Source organism: Eublepharis macularius, chromosome 18, assembly GCF_028583425.1.
Source record: "Eublepharis macularius isolate TG4126 chromosome 18, MPM_Emac_v1.0, whole genome shotgun sequence".
NCBI lineage: Eukaryota > Metazoa > Chordata > Lepidosauria > Squamata > Eublepharidae > Eublepharis > Eublepharis macularius.
In genome coordinates this window covers 2,183,109-2,196,752 of record NC_072807.1, presented here as the reverse complement: position 1 = coordinate 2,196,752, position 13,644 = coordinate 2,183,109, and the positions used below count along the sequence as shown (strand labels likewise).

At 50.7% G+C, this 13,644-nt stretch overlaps 1 protein-coding gene across 1 annotated transcript; it reads right to left on the bottom strand.

Annotated features, from left to right (window-relative positions):
- Positions 1–395: 395 nt before the first annotated feature.
- On the bottom strand, positions 396–12,085 carry COPS7A (COP9 signalosome subunit 7A). Its single transcript, XM_055002735.1, has 8 exons — positions 12,006–12,085; positions 10,384–10,579; positions 7,186–7,261; positions 6,172–6,260; positions 5,887–6,089; positions 3,924–4,029; positions 1,753–1,907; positions 396–1,601 (listed from the first exon to the last, which is right to left on the bottom strand). The coding sequence occupies exons 2-8, from the start codon at positions 10,543–10,545 to the stop codon at positions 1,562–1,564; spliced, it is 831 nt and encodes a 276-aa protein (XP_054858710.1). The 5' UTR covers positions 10,546–10,579; positions 12,006–12,085; the 3' UTR covers positions 396–1,561.
- Positions 12,086–13,644: the final 1,559 nt, after the last annotated feature.

Genomic DNA, 13,644 nt, shown 5'->3' with positions numbered 1-13,644 from the left:
TGACAGGCCCAAGAGCACCTAGTGAGCTTCCACAGTAGAAGTGAGGATTCCAACCCAGGTCTCCCAAGATCCTAGTCCAACACTGTGTCTAGTATGCCACATCATCTCTAGGATGGTCTCTAGGTCCAAGAAGATTGCTCATCTAGGAGATGCTGTACCCCACGGGCCGTTCCATCGAGCTACCTGGTACATTTCTACCCCCACCTGTATGGATCTCAGGGTGGCTAGGATCTCTCTCAGCCTAGCCTACCTCACAGGATTGTTGTGAGGGTAGAACCAATTACACCAGTACATGGCTCTCCCCTCCTCTATTTTATCCTTGCAACAACCCTGTAAGATAGGCCAGGCGGAGAGAGTGGGCAGCCCAAGGTCACCCAACAAGGGGTTTTTTTGGGGGGGGAGGGGGTTCCGAACTTGGGATCCTAACCCAACACGCTAACCACGACACCACACTGGCTCATCAAACCCTTGCTGCTTGTGCCATTTCTGGCACACACCCCACAAAGTTAAGCACTGGGAACAGTAAGGCCTTCAGCTCAGCCATCAGCCTGGCCCCTCTTTCCAGCAGTATTTATTTATTTAGATATATTTACATCCTGTTCTTCTCCCCTATGGACACCTATAGCAGCTTACAACATTCTTCTCTCCTCCTCCACTTCACCCTCACAAAAACAACCCCGTGAGGTAGGTTAAGCTGAGGGAGAGTGGCTGGCCGGGTGTGCTCCCGTGGGCAGAGCAGGGGTTCGAATCTTCTGATCCCAGTCCGGCACTCTTAACCACTGCACTGGCTCCCTATTGCCATTCCCGACTCACAGGAACTCCGACGGCCCCACACTGCCCCAGAGCTTCTCAGAAGCCAGCAGAAATCTCCTCCTGCGCTGAGAGGGCTGAAGACCCGACACCGATCGGAAGGTGCCCCCAAGAGAACAAAGTGATGCTGCAGCAAGGACACAGCCCCCCCCCCCCAGGTATGTCCAGAGGTTCATTTTTTTTAAATCGCTTTATCTATTTATACTATTTAAAAACAATTCACCCAACACACACACACACACACACACACACACGGCCCCTCCACTGATCGGAGCAAAGCAGGAAAAAAATTCTGGATGTTATGGTGTATGAGTTCCCACCCCGAGCAAAGATGTCTTGGATCTGCCCTCCCCTAGAACGGAAGTGGCTCCTCAGCGGCCCGTCCATCCCCACCCTGGGCTTCCACGACATTCTGTTGCTGCAATGGCAATTGAAACACCGAGGTCATTTTATGGCTCTTTCTAAACACATCCTCCAAAAAGGAATGGGGCTCAGGAAGAGAGAGACAAAGCGAGAGGGGTAAGGAAAGGGGAGGACTGTGACGTGGGAAACAGAAAGGAGGCAAAAAGGATTGTGAGAGAGCGAGGGCAAGAGAGAACAGCCGAACAAGACAGGAAAGGGAAGAAATGGGAAGGCGGGGCGGGGCGGGGCGGGGCGGGGCGGGGGAGCCAAACAGACAAAGACATCCCGGCCAGAGAAGAAGGCCCCACGTGTGGGGACCCCTGTTGTCCCCAGCCACGCCGGAGTCCTGCTAGTTTGACTTCGACCAGATTTTCGCGCTGCCTCGGAGCCTGCAGAGAAGGAAACGGCCTCAGCACTGGCAGCCCCAAACAGCCTCAGGGCCCAACCGAGGGTGGGGGGGGGGGCCGTGAACAAACTCTCACCACCCCAAAGGAAACCCCAACGAGTTCCTCCGCAGAGTCGGCCGGGATCCCGCCTCACCCTTTGCCCTTGGAAGCCTTTTTGCTGGCCTGACGCTGGTTGGTGCCCGGAGCAGGCTCCCGGAGCTCGGACAGGTGCTGCTCGGGATCCTGGGAGGTGGCGGCGGCGGCGGCGGCAGCAGTCGTCACTTTAATGGTCTTCTTCAGATTTGCAACCTGCAGGTCCAGAAGGAGGAGGAGGAAAAAAAGAGAACCCCGAGGAAAGGGATTCCGTTACGCTGGAGGCGAAGCCACACGGCGGACCGACGGCAGCACAGCAGGTCCCGTTGCGCCTCCCGTGAGTAGGAAGGCAGCAGGAAGGGCTCCCTCCCCTACCCACCCAAGAGGTATTTCCCACAGCTGTGACAGCGCATGCCACGCTTCCCTCTTCCTTCTTCAGAAAAGCAATCCCCGGGGCTTCTGCCCGAGTCACTCTTCTAGCTCCGCTTGCCAACCGGAAGGAAACAAGCCCAGAGCAGCAACTCATGGAGAGTTGCAGGAGACAGCCTCACTGAAACGGGGGCAGTTCTGCTGGGACTGAGCATCCAGAGGAGCTGGATGTTCCCCTCGGACCGGGGGCACAATTACCCAACCTTAGGGGAGACTAACTGGAAGAAGGACTGGCCAGAAACACCAAGCAGCGATGTGGCAATTTCCTCTACTGTCGGGTGCTGTGGACTCACTTGAGCTGGTTAATCATGTCATTAATTTCTCCTGGGAATTACAGTCTTAAAACTGTTGTTAGTTGTCAGACCGTGGGGGTGGAGGGAATGTCTGATCAAAGGCTTAAAAACCACTGCGTGCAGAGAGAGAGAGGGACAGAGAGAGAGAGAGGCGGGGGGAAGGGGGGCTATAAGGCCAAAATCCACTCCCTGGGCAATAATGAGATTGTCCATATCTGCAGCAATCCAGACCTTGCAGCCAATAAGGACTTGCTTGTGTCCACTCCATTAGTAACAAGGAAAGCATCTGCTAAGCCCTTCAGGTGCTTTCAGCTGTAGTTGTGCAAAGGGATAAAATGATCCTGCATTTTTATGCTGCCAATCAACTTTGGAAAGTAAACAACCGTCTTGGCCTGGGAGCCATGCTGGACACCAGCAGACTGTCATGAATATGGCTAGAACTACAGGGGAACAATGGCTGGATATGGCCAAGGAAATTAAAACACCTATGGACACAGAATCAGGGACAGCCTGGCCCCGTAAGCAGACAGGCCAGGAAAGTAGCTCAGAGGCTAAGAATAAAGCAACCTTGGAGAGGGGCATAAAACAATCGAGTTATGGAGTTGTATTGCTATGTGTAGATTAGAAGCCATCTAACTCGTACTAATGCATACAGTGCATCGAGGCCCAGACACAGGGAGTATCTGAGAATGGCAGGAATGTCTAACTTTATAGAAACTGGCAATATTATAGACATACCAGTGGAGGGTCAAAAGATGTATGATAAACCCGTAATCGCTAATTCTACAAAGGCTCTGTTAACACAAAAAGTAGGAAGAATGAACTATTGTTATATGTTTCAAGAAGATGTTTCAAATATAGATAATCTTGTTCGGCGTATGCAATCATAAGATAAAAGTCAGCCAAGAATGTGAGTCTCCAAAGCAGCTATTGTTAAGAAATGGCTCTGAAACCCGATAAATATGACAAGCTAAACTAACAGTAAGCTTCTTCTTCGACGAGGCTCCTTGCCTGAGCCCTCTTTATCTTCCTGGACTCGTGTAATGGCTCTCCTTAACGGTCTTTGTATTTATTATAATGGACGGTACGGTTTTCTGTTGACTGAGCTGTTATTCAGAATACTAAGTAGGTATGTTGTGATCATAAAGGCTTTAAAAGGAAGCAGAGACTCCGTAATGGTATTACTGGTGTACAATATCCAGTTACAAACCAGTAACGTTATCTGTGGTGTGCCTCTGGCCAGGGGTTAAATGATTTGCTATAGGAAAGCTAATTCAATGCTCAGGGCTTCTTAACTGCACGCTTGTATCTGAATCAAGTCTGACCAGAGTCATCAAGAACAGGATGCAGGTATAAATACAGCTCAACAGCCTCTACTGGGAACACGATTGTCAGGTGGGAGCGCGCCAGCTCTCACCCGAAAGGCAGTCCGTTCCCTGCCCCCCGCCCCCCGCCCCCTTACTGGGGCCAAGGGCAGAAGGGCGGGTCAGCTGCAGGCCACCCTGCTCACCTCGCTCTCGATCTGCTGCTTCAGGCCCAACTGCTGCTCCTTGTGCTGGTTCGCTCGGCTGACTTGTTCCTCGATGCTGGAGAGAACCACTTCGCAGCCCTGGCACCTGGACAGGATTGCCAAAATAGGTGACCAGAGAGGACAGAGACTCACAGAACAGCAAAGCAGGGCATGCGACTCCTGACAAAATTGGCAAACAAGGGGGGGGAGGGGGAGACACACTTTGGAAAAGCGGATGAAACCGAGACATCAAAGCAGGGGGAGGGGTGATGCCAGTGGCCTGTTCTCAAAGGGGAAGGCATGGACATCGTGGAAGAAACCCCTGCAGGACTGATGCTGCCTCCGGGTCACATAATCCCATTTTTATGCCACAGAACATCAGCGCTGGCAGTGCAGCAGGCACACAGCCCTGGTGTAGCGCTTCATAAGGAACCTTCAGAAGGGGGACGGCAGGACCCGGGACATTCAGTGCCCAGAGGCCTCTTCCTGCCTCTCTTTGCAAAACCTGGATGCTGATCAGGGCGCTGGCCGCTGGAAACTGGCAGCCCAGGATCTGTCCCCTCCTATTTTTCCCATAGTGGGCAGCATAAGCTGCAACCCCTCAGCACATCATGCACTGCTCCACAGTAGGCAATAATATGGCAATGGTCAGCAGTGGAGGGGCAACCAGAGAGAAGGATGAACCTGATACGGAGTTTTATTTATTTAAAGTACTCGTATGCTGCTTTTCTACCCAAATAGGATCCCCAAGGCAGAGACTTAACAAATTTAAAACAATTAAAATAGTATAAAATTAATTCATTAAAAACACACATACAACAGCAAGAACAGGGAGCAGGGCCAGTTACAGTTATTGGGGGTTATGTCAAATGAACAAAAGTCTTCACCTGCTGGTGGAAGGCAGCAGTAGAGGGGGACAGACAAATCTCCCTGGGGAGGGGGTTCCAAAAGTGTTGGCATCATGACCAGGAAGGCCCCTTCTTGGGCTGCCGGCGGTGGAGGCACCCAAAGCAAGGCCTCCGGAAACGGCCAGAGGGAACAGGGGGGTTCATATGGAAAAGGGGGTCCTTAAGGAATGCTGGTCCCAAGCAGTACAGGGCTTAAAAGGTCAATAGCAACTCCATGGATTGGGCTAGGAGGCAAACTGGGAGCCAGTGGAGATGAAACAAGACGGGAGTGATATGGCCACTATGACCCACACCAGTCAGCAATCTGGCCACAGCATTCTGTGCCAACTGTACCTTCCGAGCACAGTTGGTGGGTTGCAGTTTGTGGCAGCAGTCCAGGGCAGGCATAAGATGCAGAGTGAGCCCAGGGGGGTGCCGACTGCCTCCCATGCCACTGACAGCTGGCAGAAAGCTGAGCCCCTGCGGGACATCAGCATCCTCCTGACTGTGCTGCCCCAAACCGCTGCTTGGGCAGCTTGGCTGGAGAACCGGTCTTGACCGTGAGCGACATCCTGTTGTGCTCCTTCAGCTGTGAGCAGCAACACACCATGCATGTCATGTGTGAGTGTTCTTCCCCCATTACGGTGCAGTGTAGTGATCAGCACATTGAGCATCTGAGTACAAATTGCCAACCTGCCACCAATAGTTGCTGGGGGAGGGGAGGGACTGTGGCTCAGTGGAAAAGCCTCTGCTTGGCATGCAGAAGGTCCCAGGTTCAATCCCTGGCCTCTGCCTGAGACCTGGAGAGCTGCCGCCAGTCCGAAGCTGGCATACTGACCGTGATGGACCAGGCGTCTGACTCAGGATAAGGCATGTGTGTTCATGCTTTATACTGAGGCATGAACACTGTGGGCCAGCAGCCTGCACTCTGGGCCTCACCTAAGGTGGATAAATGGGAGTCGAAAGGAACCGCCTAAGCCATTTCCTGTACCCGTTGGGTAGGAAACACAGGACAGAAGTTAAGCCAAATAAAATACTCTCGAGAACTTGGTGTGAGCTCAGAGAGCCCCACTTACCATTCCTGAAGAGTGCGGGTGATGGCGCTGAGCTCCTCCCTGCGGATGTCCCGCCCAATGCTGTAATCCACCTCCAGCCGCTGGTTCCGCTGGTCCAGGCTCCCACGCAGCACGTCAGCGTACACAGCCTCAATCACCAGATCCTCCAGCTGCCGCACGTTCTTCAGTTGCAGCTGGTCTAGCAGGACTGAGTAAGGGATGCACTGGGGGGGGGGGAGAGGAATGAGACAGCATGAGCGAGGGGCACAAGCAGCGAGGCAAACAGGCACAGGGACAGGGAAGTACCTTGAGCTTGGAAGCCAGCGTGACCACAGAGAGATGGCGAAGTTTGTTCTTCTGAGCTTCAGTCAACGGAGGCAGGTTCCCAGACTCAGCTGAAAGAAGAGCCACCCTTACAGCCAGTTCAGAGTCCCCTGAGCCTTCGCTACTAGCTGTGGCCAGTGCCTGTCATCTTTCTCATTCCCCCGCAATAGCTTTAAAAGGGAGTTAGCCAGATTCATGGAGGAGGTCCATGGCTATTAGCCATGGTGACTGAAGGGAGCCTCCACGTTCAGAGGCAGTAAACACCAGAGCAACACCTTGGCCTTTGTGCGCTGCTTGCTGGCCCTCCAGGGCAACCTGTTGGCCACTGTGTAAAATTAGACCGGCCACTGGTCTGATTCCAGCAGATTTCTTCTCTTGTGTTCCATTCCCTACCATTCTTCCAAATGTTTCCCACCTCACTCTTTTCTTTGGGTCTGCCTTAAAGCCCTCTCAATTGCCAAAGGTGTGGCTTCTCTCAAATGCACACAGCCAGCTGGTAACCCCACCCAACCTTTCCTTGGATTCGGGGAGTTCCAGATCCAGCAGCTGCATAGGCCACTCTCTGACAAGCCATAAACACACTGTGATTCTGCTCTGGGGACCCGAAGCAGCTATCATTCGGCATCCGATGCCTACCGCTTCTGAGCCCAGCCAAGAACAGGGAAGCACTCGGCTGTGAGTGACAAGACCTACCAGAGTCCAGAATCAGCAGAAAAGGAGCATCCATGAGATGGTCATGGGGTGAAAGAGATCTTGGGAGATTCCTGAGACAATCTTCAGTAACCAGACCTAAATCCCAGCCTAAGCCTCTCCCACAGCCTGACTCAAGGTGCTTTTCCCTCCAATTCACCACCTTCAGGCAGAAAAGCTTCCACACTGGATGTGTTCAGCCTCAAAAGGTGTCTGTGGATCCATCCCTACCACTCCGCTGGCCCTACTTCAGGTTTTCCCCACACCTGCATGGCTCCCATTTCCCCAGAACAAAAAGAAACATACCCAAATAGTCTGAATATGTCCCATATGCAAAGACAGTGAGCAGGCGGAAGACGGGGGAGAATTCACTATTGGCTAGCTGTGGAGAAAAGAAAAAACACCAGCATTCAGTGTGTGGAGGAGGCCAGAATTCTGATGATACTTACACCCGATTCTCGACAGCTCTGAAGGACAACAGAGACCTGATCCCACAAGCGTAGGTTTTTGTTCTCCATGAGGCAGTCGTTCTGTGCCTGGATTTTTTATTGATGTTATTTATAGTCCGCCTTTCTTGCTGAGACTCAGGGAGGATTTCACAGCGTAGGTGAATACAATCAGCAACTGGGTCATTATACCCCTTCGGACGGCAGGTGGGGATTGACCAGGCACAGGCTGTTCTTTTACACTGCTGGTGAAAATGTTCCCAAAGCCTTACAATTTTGGAACAAAACTGCATCACAAATATAGAAAAGGTCACCAGGCATAAAATCCCATTAGACCCAGCCACAATTCTGTTGGGAAAGTTTGATACTCAATCGATCCCTAAAGTTGGAATAGAATTAATGCCTTCGCTTTCACTTGCAGCTATATTTCAAATAGTTTCACATGGCAAGAAACAAATCCATTCCACCTACCATTTAAAAAAAATGGTCTAAAGAGGTCTGGGAGCTTCTGAAAACTGGATAAAAGTATCAGCACAACCGAGAACTGCTGATAGCACAACGCATTTAACATATTTTCTGTACAGATGAGCAACATTTGTACAATTTACAGAAAATTTTACATTGCAGTTTCATCAACATCCTTGGAAATTTTGCTCCATTCTGGCTTACTAATTACCATTTCTCTGAAGTTAGATACTTTTGTTTGATTTCTGTCTTGAGCCATTTAAGCAGCGCATTATGATGTCCCTCTTGTCTGTCTCTTTTGTTGGCACAGCGTTTTATGTTTTTTTTAATAAACTTTTTGTGTTTTATGTTTCATGTTTTAAGTCTTGCAATTTTAAATTTTACATCTTCAGTTTAAATGCAACTCTGTATTTTTTATATTGCTAGTTAACAGGCTTGATGATGTGGTTCTCTTTTTAATTTATTTCTTGTTAACTGTACTGAAACAGGAAACCCATTAGTACAAAAAAATTAAAAGATCTCTATGTATAGCAGACTGGCTTTCAGGCAGAAGAATTCCACCTCTGCTTGATCCCTGACATGTAAGGAATGCTTTACTACAGAGGAGAAAAGGTACTGAATCCCTTTGGCCCTGCTGGACCTTTCTGCAGCCTTGAGACTCTTGATCATCAAATTATTTAGAGACTAAAGTCTAGAACAGGGCTCCCAGGGACAGGAATCCAGTCTTTGTTGGCTGGGGACTTAAAAACAGTCATTGCTGATGAAGAATCAAGAATTTGGGATCCATTCTGCTGTGTTCCACAGAGCATCCATAGCCTTCTGGGTTGGGTGTCAGCAATACATCAATAACACCCATCTCTATATTTCGTGAAAGCCTCACAAAGACATCCTGAAAGCATCCTGCTTGGTTACTGTTGTAAGGCGGTAACCGAGGGAAGAAGATAAAACCAGATTCAGGCAAGACTGAGGTGATGGTTCAGAGGTAGATGGGAGCAGATTTAGCACTTATTGACTATAAAAAGTTTAGGGGCAATCCTCTATCCAGAGCTGCTGTAAAAGAAACAGACTAGTTAGGACTGCCATAAGGAGCGTTTCAGGCAAACCTTGGGTGGAAGTTATCTTTCCTTCCAGACTCATCCAAATTGGCCATACCAATTTGTGCTAATGTAGCCTTGAATTTAGATTCCTAAAATTGTCCTTAAAGACAACTTGGAAATGTCAGTGGGTACAAAATGCAGCAGCCCATGTATTGACTGGACCGAGGATGCAATCTTGTAATACTAACCCTAGAACAGCTCCTGTGGATCACGTATTTTTTGCTGGTACAACTTAAGGTGAATTGAGTTCCTCCTGGTATAAACCTACGTGCCAGATCCATCTATCCGCCCTGTACTGGGAGTCTTTTCCTAAAGGCACAAGTATCTTAAAGCTCAACTGCTTCCTGATCGCAGGTATTTTTCAGCTGTTGCTCCAATTTTGTGAAATGAGACATCAGAGAAGACTAGGGGATCCTCCTTTCCCCAGATTTCAGAAAGTGCTGGACAGCAACAGGATTTGAAAGCACTTCTGACTAAACCATGTGGTACCTATGGTGAAACAGTGGGCAGATATTAAAGTTATCAAATAAGGACAGTGTGTTACAGCCATCCCAAAATATTTGCAAGAACACTGTGTGTTGGCTCGGGACCATGGTTTTCAAACTTTCTGACTTCAGGAAACACTTCTGACATTTGGAATGCCCACTGGCATTCCTTTGCAGAGCTGCCCATTCTGGAAAGATTACTTGTTTTTTTGATGAGGAATTCTGGTAACTTTTCAAGAAATTCCAGGACTTCCCCAAGCACAGCTGAAAAAGCGCTGCCTTGCAGCCCGCTTTCTGCGATTCAGAGGGAAAACCCCGAGTTCACCTGCTCATCAGTTGTACAAGTCGGGTGATAACAGGAAGAGAGGAAGAAACCGCTCAAGTCACTAGTTTAAACAAAAAGTAGAAAGGTGGTTCTCTGAGTTGCATCGTTGCTATAATTTGTGTGTGGGGGGGGGGGATGTGAGGTGTTTAACAGCCACCACACCAGCTCTGAGATGTTGCCGTGCAGAGCTGGTTCTCCACTAAACAGAGCACAGTCTTACAGAGTTTTTTAGGGCAAAACCAGCAAACCAGACTAGTTCAGCACGGTGGCTCCCTTGTTCTGTCCCAAAAGAGCAGGTATGTAACCAAGCTGGAACTGCCACCAAAAAGGATTTCTCTCACGTATGCAGCAGGTGAGCATCTTTAGTTGATGGGACCATCACAAGGGCTTCCCTCTGTGATCTCAATTCCCAGGCAGGAACATATAGGAGAAGACAGACCGCACCCCAGTCCTAAGCCACATAGGATTTTAAAGGCCAAAGCCCTGTTCTTCCCTTACTCCCATGCAAAATCTATATACAAGACCTGCTGTGTGTCTGGTCACAGACAGCCCTCACCCCAATCTGCCTTTGTTTGTCAGCATTGGAACCTCTTCATGGGTAGGTTTTGCATTTTTGTCAGCGCTTGGCCCCCAAAAGTGGCCCTCCTCTGCTTTAGGGTTTTGTCCCCCTGAGTCTCTAGACTCACCTCTCGAACGTTGGGCATATCCAGGAGCTCACCAAAGACATAGATGCCGGGGGCCTCCAGCACTTGATGGATGAGGCTGGCCAGAGCAGCTCCGCGGGCTGATTTGGCCAGGAGCAAGAACTGCTCTTGGTTCTGCCCAGTCACCTTCACTTCGGCTGCCATGGCGCCTCCAGGGCCAGGATGAAATCCCCGGAACCTAAAGAAAGAAGCAAGCAAGCAAACTGGAACGACGGCTTGCTCGAGGCCAAGCCAGATATGACAGCATCCTCCAGTCTGCCATGAGGAGACCACCGCCATTTTAAAGTGATTTTAAATGGCAGCAGCGTGCCCCTGGCAGACACGAGGATACTGGCACATCTCGCTCGGCCCACATTTTCCCTCAAAGCAAGGAACATGATTTGAAGGTATTTCAGAGGTGAAGATACACTCAAGCATCCAAGCTCTGGCACCTCCAATTAAGACAAAGCATAGCAAAAGATTCATTACAAGAGCCAACCAAACACAAGTCATTTAACCCCCTCAGGTAGTAAGTCACCCCTGCACTATTTTTCAGGTCCTATCCTATCCCACCCCCCGGGCAAATCATGATTATTCTAAATAAAAAGACAACTACAGTTGTAAGCAGATTTACTTATTAGGAAGTGGGACCCCTCAATCCAGGTTTTGCAGCTATGTCTACATATGCATTAGAATGAAGTGGCAAAATGGTCTGCAGATCTTTTGGTTGCAGGTACCATTTTGTTAATGCTTTCCAATATGAATAACTCCCTGCAAATAAAGACCTAGCACATCAAGGAGAAAGGTACTGGCCCAGTCCGCCCTGGGCATGCTAAATTTCAATCTGCAGGGAGTTTATACACTGATCACATTGACCTGCCTTGCGGTCAGTCCTGTATATTTTGATCCTTAAGCACAACATAAAAACACAGAGGAAGTGCCACTGAGCAGATGCAGAGTATTTCCTGCTCACCCACTGAAGTTAGTAGCACCTCTAAGACTAAGAAAATTTGCGGTAGGGCATGAGCTTTCCTGTGTGACAGCTCACTTCTTCAGGCACAGCTAGACTGTATCTGGAGCTGGCTTTGGCGGAAGAAGTGAGCTGTGACTCGGGAAAGCTCATGAGTGTGTGTGGGTGGGTGGGTGGGGGTGTGTGGTGCCCTCAGGTCCCCGCTGACTTAGGGCCACCCCCGGCGGGCTTTTCACGGCGAGAGGCGATCAGAGGCGGGTCGCCCGGGCCCTTCTTCACTGGGGGTCTTCACTGGGGGCTCCTGGGCTCTGGCTCTCTTCCGCAGCTCCAGCAGACCGACGCGGCCGCCCACCGCGACCTCTCCCCACTGAGGCCAGCCAAAGAGCGGCGCCCGTGAATGCGCTTCGGACACGTCGCGCTCCGGGCCGGGCCGGGCGGGCTGTTGGGGCAGCGGCGCCCCGGGTCTCAGCGGCGCGCCTGCGCGTGCCCCTTCACGCCCCCCCCCCCCGCCCGGGGCACCAACCGCGCATTCTCCAGACGCGCGGCCTGGACTGAGGCGAGGCGGAAAGGGCCGCCGGGCCGCCGCTTCCCCTCCCAGCGCCCCGGGGCAGGTGCCGGCCGGGGCATGAGGGCGGGCGGGCGGGCGGGCGCCTACCTGAGGCCTCGTCCCTTCCCTGAGGAGAGCCGCGGCGGCGCCCGCCGTCCCGCCAGGAGAGGGAGCGCTTCCGGGTGGGCGACGTCACAAGCCGCCCCAGGCCCCGCCCTCAGGGGCTCCTCGCCGTCTCATTGGCCGGCTCCGGGCGGGGCGGGGCGGGGCGGGGCGGCCAGATGGTGGCAGCTGCGCCGCCCGCTTCTGCCTGCCTTTGGCGAACCGCCGCGGCCGCTTTCGGGTGTGGCTGGGAGGCTCTCCGTGGGCAAAGACACTGAGCCAGCCAGCCAGCCAGCCAGCCAGCCAGCCAGCCAGATAGACAGATAGACAGATAGACAGATAGACAGAGAGATAGATAGATAGATAGATAGATAGATAGATAGATAGATAGATAGATAGATAGATAGATAGATAGATAGATAGATAGATAGATAGATAGATAGATAGATAGATGCGTCGCCCCCGTCGGAGTGGCTTCCCCAGCCACGAAAACTGCCGCTGGCTTTCGATTTTCGATTTCACCTTCGAGGGGCCGCAAGAGCCCTGTCTGGTTTTGCTGCCGTTCGCCCAACATTTGACGCCGAGAAGCGTCGTCCAGTCGCCGCCGAGTCACAGCGGCCCGTCCAAAGGGGGGTTCAAGGCAAGAGGCGCCCGGAGGCGGTTTGCCGTCGCCTGCTTCTGCTTAACGACCCCGGTGATCGCCTGGCCAAGCCCTGACCGGGGCTGGTTCTGTTCCGTTTCCGAGAGCCAACCAGATCGGACTAGCCTGGACCATCCTGGTCGGGGTCCATGGATATTTATGCAGGAATGAATCCCTTCGTCTGTTTTTAAGTAAATTTTATTTCAACAGGTTATTGAACCATTATGCCAAATCCATCACAAGTTAAGAAAGTCAACTGACATAACTTCTAAAAGCAGTGATGTGGATATGAAAAAATTACATACAGGGGCCACAGGACTTCAGTTCATGCTGGAATAAAAACTGGAATATCCAGCAGTAAAATGCAGTAGAAAAGAGCAAGAGTCCAGTGGCACCTATAAGACTAAAAAAAAATTGTGGTAGGTTATGAGCTTTCGTGAGTCACAGCTCACTTCTTCAGAAGTATCTGAAGAAATGAGCTGCGGTATCTGAAAACGTGAGCTGTGGCTCACAAAAGCTCCTAACCTACCACAAGTTTTGTTAATCTTATAGGAGTTACTGGACTCTTGCTCCTTTCTACTGATACAGACTAACACAGCTACCCATCTTGACCTATCACCAGTAAAATGCAGTCAGTCTTCAAGGTGCCTTTGGGCTATTATCCTAAATTTCCTGAGGAGGGAATTCCCCCATGGTGGTCCTTACTACTCATGTACAAGCGTGGATTTTATCTTTCAGGTCAGTGGAGCAGAACATTTCAATGTGATCTCAAACCACAGAACATACAAAGTTCAGTTAAACTCCATAGAATTTACTTTTAAGGAAGCATGCTAAGAATCCTTCTGCATATTTTCCAAAATCCTGGCACTGTAAGCAAGAGTGCAAGGACATGGACAAAGTAGCTTTTCCCTGAGGAGAATAAAGGTATCGTAAAGGATCGATGAATGAAGAAGTCCCAAGCATATACAAAATACCTTTCACACAAATTGTGTTTACATTGTCCCT

Coding starts and splice junctions, on each gene's coding strand:
- COPS7A (XM_055002735.1), bottom strand. CDS start 10,545: ATGGCAGCCGAAGTGAAGGTGACTGGGCAGAACCAAGAGCAGTTCTTG. Junction 6,261..7,185: donor GACATATTCAGACTATTTGG/GTATGTTTCTTT, acceptor CTCTTCTTTCAG/CTGAGTCTGGGAACCTGCCT. Junction 6,090..6,171: donor CGCTGGCTTCCAAGCTCAAG/GTACTTCCCTGT, acceptor CCCCCCCCCCAG/TGCATCCCTTACTCAGTCCT.